The 9,680-nt window shown below is 36.4% G+C and overlaps 3 protein-coding genes across 3 annotated transcripts; 2 read left to right on the forward strand and 1 right to left on the reverse strand.

The window, feature by feature from the left end:
- The first annotated feature begins 1,036 nt into the window (after nucleotides 1–1,036).
- LOC100632932 (putative uncharacterized oxidoreductase YGL039W) lies at nucleotides 1,037–2,958 on the forward strand. The gene has a single exon (XM_003389325.2). The coding sequence runs from the start codon at nucleotides 1,079–1,081 to the stop codon at nucleotides 2,783–2,785; it is 1,707 nt and encodes a 568-aa protein (XP_003389373.2). The 5' UTR covers nucleotides 1,037–1,078; the 3' UTR covers nucleotides 2,786–2,958.
- Nucleotides 2,959–3,070: 112 nt separating this feature from the next.
- LOC100633058 (microfibril-associated glycoprotein 4-like) lies at nucleotides 3,071–4,200 on the forward strand. Its single transcript, XM_020001266.1, has 3 exons — nucleotides 3,071–3,303; nucleotides 3,360–3,460; nucleotides 3,645–4,200. Exons 1-3 carry the CDS (start codon nucleotides 3,093–3,095, stop codon nucleotides 4,197–4,199), a joined length of 867 nt encoding a protein of 288 aa, XP_019856825.1. The 5' UTR covers nucleotides 3,071–3,092; the 3' UTR covers nucleotide 4,200.
- A 52-nt stretch (nucleotides 4,201–4,252) lies between these two features.
- Nucleotides 4,253–7,323, reverse strand: LOC109585267 (myosin-G heavy chain-like). The gene is made up of 8 exons (XM_020001265.1): nucleotides 7,198–7,323; nucleotides 6,967–7,083; nucleotides 6,765–6,901; nucleotides 5,974–6,136; nucleotides 5,244–5,489; nucleotides 5,008–5,119; nucleotides 4,924–4,942; nucleotides 4,253–4,865 (listed from the first exon to the last, which is right to left on the reverse strand). The coding sequence occupies exons 2-8, from the start codon at nucleotides 7,061–7,063 to the stop codon at nucleotides 4,341–4,343; spliced, it is 1,299 nt and encodes a 432-aa protein (XP_019856824.1). The 5' UTR covers nucleotides 7,064–7,083; nucleotides 7,198–7,323; the 3' UTR covers nucleotides 4,253–4,340.
- Nucleotides 7,324–9,680: the final 2,357 nt, after the last annotated feature.

Raw genomic sequence — 9,680 nt, forward strand, 5'->3', positions numbered from 1 at the left:
CAGGCGTTTATACAGTAAAATACGGTACTTCTTTGTGTTCAGATAACTCACTTTTGTGCTAAAAATAACATTTTTGTTTGTTATAATTTAGGGTATCAAAAATGTGTCATTTTAACCAAGAGTCTTATTTTAATGCATAGTTTTTTTTGTATGTGAGCCAACTATGCCTGCTTACCAAAAATTTCTCAGTACTTGATCTCTCATGTACCCCCATACTACCATATAGCGCTTTATTTTCATGGCGCTTTATTTTGGCAATTTTGCTGTAAAATTGTATTTGGCAGTTTTTAATTTGGCCATTTTTGTGTTCACATGCATTACTGAGCATGCGCATTAATGATTGGTGGTTTTAATATTGGTGATTCTTCTTGCAAACCGCCAATTGCCAAAATAAAACTCGGCCAATATAAAGTGCTATATGGTAATCTCTTATGCATGGTACTGAGTATCATGATCATGATGGCATATTTTCAGGTACACTGCCGTACACATAGTCACAATCCTCCTTGTCCAGTCCGCTGCTATGCAGCTAAAGAAGTGAAACTGATGATTCCTTCTATTACCAGTTGTCTCTCTGAGTGGACTCTAGAATACAAAGGTTACCTGATGTCTGAGAGAGGTGTTCACAAGAGAAATGGTGTTTTTGAATGCGTTGATGAAAACCCAGAGTCTGTTGATGGTGGTGGACCAGGTGTTGATGGTGCTAATGGCTTACCTTGTCCGCCTCATGTGAATAAATACCTATTAATAACTACTTGTGTTGAATGTACCAAATTATTGTTTGATGTTATTGAATTTGTCACACATTATTAGAACTGTAAACTCTATCAGTTGTCGCTGCTATTAATATTGTTTTGTAATGTTTAGAAACATGCACCAATCTACTGTAAATTTATTGCTGTAAAACTTCATGTTGTTAATATGATCATAGTAATCTAAATTGCTGAACTGTTTTACTGATAATGAAATAGAACTGGGCCTCAGTCCATTCATCTTCAGGGAATACTACAGATATGATCCTGTTTACTGTAATCCACATTCTAAAAGATAATATCTAAACTCTGCCCTTAGTGGTTTTATGAAAATGGCTTCCAATGGGGAGCAAGACATGCAAGATGAAGACGTGTCTGCTCCGGTTGCTCTAGTCACTGGTGCTTCTGGTTTCATTGCATCACACATAGTCCAACAACTCCTCAAAGCTGGCAATGTTCGTGTAAGAGGCACCGTCCGGTCTCTGAAGACAGAGGAGAAGGTCGTCCCGTTGCTAGGAATGGTCCCTGACGCTCGCTATCCTCTTGAGCTAGTTGAGGCCGAGCTCTTAGATGAAGAGTGTTGGACCGAGGCTCTTAGAGGAGTTACATACGTTTATCATGTTGCTTCACCCGTTCTTGTGTTTGAGAAGGAAGAAACGCTAGTCCGTCAGGCAGTCCAAGGAACTCTTAATGTCCTCAAGGCCTCAGTGGCTGCAGGGACTGTAAAGAGATTCGTATTCACTTCTTCTTTAGCAGCTGTTGTTGTTAGTGATCATCTCAACGACCCCACGTACACATACACTGAGTCTGATTGGTCCGTTGAAGGAATGTGTGATGGCTATGAAAAGAGTAAGCTCCTTGCTGAGAGAGCTGCTCTTGATTTTGTGTCTGAGCTAGACGACGATAAAAAATTTGAGCTCTCTGTTATCAACCCAGGTGCTACTATGGGCCCACTGCTAACCAACGTTTGTTCTTCATCAGCTCAAATTATGGAGCAGCTACTCTCAGGCAAGATGCCCGTATTGGCTGAAGTATCTTTTCCCACAGTTGATGTAAGAGATGTCGCTGCTGCCCACATTCGTGCAATGGAAGTAGATGGAGCACCAGGTCAGCGTTACGTAGTATCAGGGGAGCCATTGTGGATGAGAGACTTAGCTGACATCATTCGAGCAGAGTTTGAGCCTCAAGGCTACAGTATTGCGTCTCGTGTATTGCCTAAAGGAATAGTGTGGGCAATGAAATTTGTGAGTGCTAAGATGAAGTGGTTGTACAGGCAAATCGGTGTAACCACCAGAACCGACTGTAGTAAAGCAAAGAATGAGTTAGGAGTTGATGTAACTGCACGTGATATCAATCAATGTATCATTGAGGGTTGCTATAGCTTGATTGAGAGAGGACTGGTTGATAGGAAACCAGGCTACAAAGGGGCAGCCTTATCAAGCTTGAATCAACCAATAGAGGAACCAGATAAAGTTACTAGTAAAGAAGAGAAGGAGAAAAGGGAGGAGGAGGAGGAGGAGAAAGGAAATGAAAGTAAAGAGGGTGAAAAAGGAGCAGTTGAGCTTACAGTTCCACAAGGACAAGAAAGCCAAAATGAAGGCACAACAGATAGAAAAGTGGTGGAAGCAGTTGTTAGTATTGAGGCAGATGCTAATACTAACGAAAGCTCTGGACAACAGCTGAACCAAATTAAAAATGACGAAGACATAACAGAGCAACAGTCACCAGTCACAGCAGAAGAAACAAATGATGAAATAGCTGCTGGTGAAAAACACCAAAAAGAGGACAAAGGGGTGGGACAAGAGGAGGCTAACAAAGAAGACAATGAAGCGACGAACGATTTAAATATTGTAAAAGAAGAAATAGAAGCAAAAGGAGAAGTAACTGCTGACGAAAAACACAATGAGGAGCAAGAGGAGACTAAGGAAGAGGGTAACGAACCAACGAACGATTTAGATATTGTCAAAGAAGACATAAATGAGGAAGCTGATGTTGCTACCACAGAAGCTCAAAAGGAAGGAGAGGATGACTAAGACACTACTACTTTTTGACCATTTTTGTACATGTGTATATTAATTTTCTAAATGCACACACACACACACACACATATGTACACTCACATACTCTGATAAAGACTAAATCCAAGCTGTTATTCTTGCTGCTATCCGCTTTTCTAAAAATTTGGTAATTGTTATTGATTGTAAAACTATGAGTGGCCTATGCTAGCATTGCTGCAATATCTTAACCTTAAATCAACCAGGTACCATCAGGCGTGAGCTGTTTATAGTATAATTGTCACTTGTCTAGTTAGTGTACTAAAATTTCAAAGCTCTGTCCATCATGAGAAGTAGATCTGTCTTTTTTCTGGTATATTTTCTATGTTTTGTGCTGCTTGAGTGTGTAAGAGGACATTGTCCTGATGTCACTCCTTCCCCTTCTCCTGCTTGGTCACCCTCTCCATCTCCCTCTCCTTACTCATCTTCTAGTAAACAGTTCAGTTATGTTTCATCTCTTTCAGACATACAAGACACAAATGTCAATTCTATTCCAGGTATGATACTCTTGATTACAGTGATGTGGTTTGAGTGTATGTACATTAATTTGTAGTTTGTTTGGTTCCGTTTGATTGTAACGGTTGGCTAGAAGAAGGAGTAAAGAGGAATGGGGTTTATCCCATTAATCCAAGCAATGAAGAACCACCATTTCAAGTATGTACATTATTAATAAGTACTAAAAGATGCAGGATTAATTTTATTTAAATTCTGCCAATTTTTATTATGTAGTAAAAGCAGCATTAGTGTTTGTATGCACAAAGTATAATCAATGCACCTTAAACTGAATACATAAACACAGTTATGATAGTGATGTTATGTGAATACATATACATTATAGGTGTATTGTGATATGGAGACTGATGGTGGTGGATGGACTGTATTCCAGCAAAGGGTAAACGACTCAATTAGTTTCTTTAGAAACTGGTCTTCATACGAAGAAGGCTTTGGCTCACTGACCAGTAATTTCTGGCTCGGCCTTTCAAAACTTTACCATCTAGTGAATCGAAGAAATACGACTTTACTGATACTCCTTGAAGATCACAACGGAAACAAAGCATATGCTAAATACACTACATTCATTGTGAGTGACAGCACCAAAGAGTACGAGGTTAATGCAAGTGGGTACTCTGGTACTGCTGGTGACTCACTACTTCATGATACTAAAGGTACTCGGAAAAGTTCTGTAAAGTTTTCATCTCCGGATAGAGACAATGACAACTGGGTGGATGGGAATTTGGGACTCAACCACAAAGGAGGCTGGTGGTTTGATAGCTGCCTTCACTCAAATTTAAATGGTCAGTACAATGCTAGTGTTGATGGTGAGGGAATTATATGGGAAGGCTGGAAGGGAAAGTCTTACTCTCTTAAGAAAACAGTTATGATGATTAGGTGAAGACATACATGTACATGTAGTGTGTGTGCATAATGTACTCATCTCTATTTGATTTTTGATAATTAATATTTTTGTAATAATAGTGTTATTATTATACATGTTTAAGATATGAGTGGCTGAAAAAAATGAGTGAGGAGCTACCTACATACGTTTAGAATACATTGCAGTGGTAGCTCTCTCTTCGTCAATATAGTCATTATTATTGTTATTGTTATTGTTGTTGTTATTAATATTAGTATCTTCTTTTTCTTTTTCGTTCCAATCAACATACTCAGTACTACTTGCGCTGTATGTCTCACTTTTTGGTCGTGAAGCATTAGTATCATTATTGTCTAATGAGGTGTTATGAGAGAAGACAGGAGAGGGCCCATTGTCAGCAGGGACAAAGGATATGTCTATATCTACAGAAACACTGATGGTACTGCTACTGGTACAAACTGGGCTGTCACCATAACCACTTTCTGATGATGATGGAGGCCTCTCTTGATCGAATTCCTTCCCCATCTCGTTTTCTTTTATGATGGTAGGAGGCGGCGAAGAGTGGTTCTTTATCATTGGGTCGACTGTTTTATTGCCATCCGCTGAAGGATTGCATAATTCAGTTTTAATGCTTTCGCTTGAAACAACACGAGATATTGGAATGAGTATTATGCTGCTGTATATTTCCTGTAATGCAAAAATAGTCAGTTATAAATGATGTACATGCATGGATGTTATAACTTACCCTATGTTCAATTCCTTCCCTATAATAAACGAAATAAATAATAATTATTATTATTACTATTATTGTAGATAATAATTAGCTTACTTCTTTGTCGAATACATCCAGTATTTTTGATAGACTATAAATATAAATATTAACAGTAGTACAATGAAGACCAAAGCCACCAAAACTGTAACACTTGTAGAAACAATGGTCACTACACAAGATAACAGGTATGATAGTGAAAAAAATATATATTTAGACTATCAAGATGAAAAGAGGAGTGACAAACAACTTAGATAAAGAAAAAGGGGAGAGAAAAAGAAAGGTGTGTAGCAAACCTGTTACATTGTAGCTGCTACTCTGCAATACTGGCCCATTCACTGAGGATGATGTAGGTACATGTGACTGTGTGTTAGGTGTAGGCACATTCGTATTCTGTGGTGGCCTCGGATGTGACACTGTGCTGGATGCCATTGATGATAAAGGAAGAGAGTTGGCGGTAGAGTACAAGTTTGTATAGTATGTTGAGAAGTGTTTAGAAAAGGATAGTGATAAGTCAGTGGTAGTAGGAGTGACAATGTCATCTATGAGGAAGGGTAGATAGCAGTTATTTTAATGTAGTCCAATCCATACAGTACACAGAGGGCACACTTCAACAGTAATAACCCAACTATTCCAGGAAAAGTGCACATGCAGCTCAAAAGCGAATGCTATACAATCTATTGAGCTAAGTGCACTATTGCTTTGACTGGTAGCAAGGGTTATACTAGTGATGCATGTGTCCCCGACCTTTATTTACTTTAAGCAAACACAAATTCATAGCATTATTTTCATGCATGAACGATTTTATTTATTATCTAGAGGGTCAAATCATTCTTTCTAAGAAACACATTGGCATTCATTTAAATGTAAAGCAGGATGAAGCTCCAACCAAACATACTGCACTGCTGCTGCTCAAATCCCCACCACACAAAGCCAATGATAACTATCAGCTGAAGCCAATTTGTGCATATAATCAACTGAAGGCTTGCATTTCCCTTCCTCCTTATGATAAGTCTAAACACATACCTTTAAGTTCACAGGATTCTACAGTCAACAGTTTATACCTCTTTACTCTGGCTAGGATTTCAGCACATATAATCATTTTACAATATCGCTCTTCCAGCTCATAATAAGTCTCCATCCTATCTACATCAAAGAGATCGTAAGAACTAACGATGTTAAAGTTTTCCTGAGTGAATGATAAAAGAGGAGAAAGAGAGAGAGAGAGAGAGAGAGAGAAAGAAGTAAAATAAACGATAATACAATTTGCCTAGTGCCACCCGGTGTCTGTTATAATGACTATTTTGATACAATCATTGTTTGTACCGTCACAACAATTCAAAGAAAAGCACCTGGCACATCAAATGATGGAATGATACTCAACTCAATCAAGCACCTGGAGGGCTAATTGAGCCTTGTCTAATTATATTAATAATTATGTTATTTTCCTGTTTTTCGGGTCTACAGTTTTCATAACAGCCCAGCTAAGATACAAGCCACAGCTTTTACACGCTGCCTATTACTGTGCATGTTATTCAATAATGTTTTATTAATAATTCTTTTATGCCTGCACCTGCTAGTGTAATCTAATATGAGGCCAAGGATAGAGAGAGGGCGAGTCAGGAGGTACTGTGTACACTAGGAGGGAGTGTTTCTAAGTAATGTGAAGCCACAATGGAGAGATGTATTATTTTACTTTATCCCACACAAAATTTTCATGCAAGAGGCTAGCTTATGTGCACAAAATTTTTAGTAAGCTCAAAGCTACAATAGTATTTGCAACAGAATAACAGCTTTAGGATGCGTGCTTTTCTTACTGGATCATAGGTGGAATTGTAGCACTGGAATTGAACTTGAAAGTACCGAAAGTTGCTATTCATTGGTATGTGCCAATACAGGGTTGCACTGTCTTCGCTGCACGATAAGCTTGCACGACCCCAGCCAAATTCACTCTCTAAAAAAAGTGTCATTGAGAAACAAGATATCAATTAGAGAATGTGTGTCTGTGTCATGCCATACTTGTGAGCTCTTCATTACATGGCAGTTTAGCAGAGCCATCAGAGAACAGTATCTCATTAGTAATGATAAGGAATACCCAGGCTATCCACATGTACATCTTAGACTAAGTGATATTTGCTGTAGAAGGGATTGAATAGGTAAATGGAAGGCCTTGTGTACACAGCAGTTCTAAGGCTGCTCTGTTTCATTGTGGAGCTGTCTGCATGATCATAGGCTATTCTACGTACTTACCAGCTTTTCTGTAAAGTATTAGTCACTCTACTGCAGCAGTTTAAGACATTTGTTTCCAGTAAGCATTCTAAGAGTTATCTTTCTTCGAGCTTATCTTGTTTATATAAATAGCTATACTTGGCTCCACCTCCTGCTTTAGAATGTTAAGCATCTAAAGGTGGGCATCCATTATGCAGCATTGTTGCTTGCAACTTGTGGTCAAACCTTTGATGTGGTTGGGCAACATGTTGCATGAAATAGAGAGAGTCTCAACTTCATGCAACATGTTGCACAACCAGATGTTATTTACAATTTACAACTGAAATTGGATTATAGTAAGGAAATGTTTTTAAACAATAATTTCTACTCAAGGTCTATTAGATTCTAATAGATCTTGAGTAGCAATTGTTGTCTATAATTAAAAGGTTTCCTTACTATAATGTAATTTAATTTCAGTTGTATTTGTAATTTGTAAAACAACATCTGGAGAGGAGGTCAGATGCTTAACATTTTCAAGCAGGAATTGGAGCCAAGTATAGCTGACATGATGTGCGAATGGTAAGTTGTCATTTTATTCATAATTGTGATTATTACTATTATTATTATCATTATCATTATCATTATTATTGTCATCATTATTATTATTACTATAATATAGACAAAATATTGTGCATTGTTTATCAATTATTATTGTATAGATTCCCAAATTTTTGACATTTTCTGATACATATTGATGCCTTTATGCTGTGTAGAAAGTTTAAGCTGAATCCAACTTCAATTTTTAAAGCTATGGTTATTTTTTAAAATGGCCAATTTTCGAAAATTACCCAAAGAGCCCATGGTTTTTTCTGAAAAATGGTTCCGAAATCACCCCCAATTTTTATTACATTTTCTGATACATATTGATGTCCTTATGCTGTGTAGAAAGTTTGAGTCAATCCCAACTTCAATTTTTAAAGTTATGGCTATTTTTTTAAATGGCCAATTTTTGAAAAATACCCAAGGCTATAGCCTATGGTTTTTCTTGAAAAATGGCTCCAAACTCACCCCCAATTTTATTACATTTTCTGATACATATTGATGTTCTTATGCTGTGTAGGAAGTTTGAATCAATTCCGACTTCAATTTTTAAAGTTATGGCTACTTTTTAAAATCAGCCAATTTTTGAAAAATACTATAGCCTATGGTTTTTCCTGAAAAATGGCTCCAAAATCACCCCAAATTTTTATTACATTTTCTGTTGCATATTGATGTTTTTATGCTGTGTAGAAAGTTTAAATCAATTCCGACTTCAATTTTTAAAGTTATGGCTATTTTTTAAATGGCCAATTTTTGAAAATCACCCAAGGCTATAGCCTATGGTTTTTCTTGAAAAATGGCTCCAAAGTCAACCCAAATTTTTATAACATTTTTTGATACATCTAGTGGTTATATTTCTTGTGGTTTAATTTTGCTAATTTTGCAATTTAAAAATATTCAAAAAAATTTTTCGTAACAATTTTTTATTAATGATCAGTAAAGAAAACATGAAGTATTTTTCATGAAAGGTGATATACATATTCATAGAATAATTTTCCCCAAAAATGTATCAATTTATACTATTATTATTACTAGGTAAGATAACCAATGGTACATTTATATGCTGTAGACCCCACAAGGTGGAACCTTCAAGTTTTTTTATTCACTTACTGAAAAATATAATGAAATACAAGCTAATGTGGAACTGAGATCAGTAGTCCATTAAGAACTCCATTAATTCAGGTACTTACATGTGTACATGTACCAGAAGTGCAGCTTTATTCCGATTGTATGTATGTATAACAAAGGCTACATGTACACTGTAAACAAAGAATCAGTGTTTCCTACAAAGCATACTTAGTGGGCATGCTTGATGAGCTGACAAGTTAATGTATAGCATTTGGAGTAACTTTTAAAATTAAAAAAACTCAATTTTGATCAAAATTAGCTAAATGTATCAGAAAAAACTGTAAAATTAAGAATTCTCTCCTAGTCAAATTTGGCCAGCAGCCAAAGGCTATATATAGCCTTTGGTTGTTTTCCAATTTTTGAGCAACTTTAAAAATTCATAAAAACCCAAAACTAGTCAAAATCAATTCAAAGTTGATACACAACATAAAGACATGTATGTGTATGAAAAAATTATAAAACTTATAAATTATTTTTTACCAATTTTTGACAAAAATTGTTTGATTGTTGACCTAATTTTGAGCAGCTTTAAAATTCATAAAAATTCAAATTTGATTTGAATTAGTTAGGACATCTATAGGCATCAAAAAAAGTTATAAATGGGTAGAATTCTCCCCTCATAGATTTTGTCAAATCAACAATCCACTGACAAGAAACTGCATTAGCACTATGCTGAAATCCTGTGTGAAACCCTGTGCACAATGATGATGAGAAATAAGGCATTGATAATTCAAATATTGTAATGCTTTTATTGATGCCACAAGCAAGCAGCAATGCTAATCTACTGGAAACAGTGT

The sequence above is a fragment of the Amphimedon queenslandica genome, unplaced genomic scaffold (genome assembly GCF_000090795.2).
Source record: "Amphimedon queenslandica unplaced genomic scaffold, v1.1 AMPQUscaffold_13095, whole genome shotgun sequence".
Lineage (NCBI taxonomy): Eukaryota > Metazoa > Porifera > Demospongiae > Haplosclerida > Niphatidae > Amphimedon > Amphimedon queenslandica.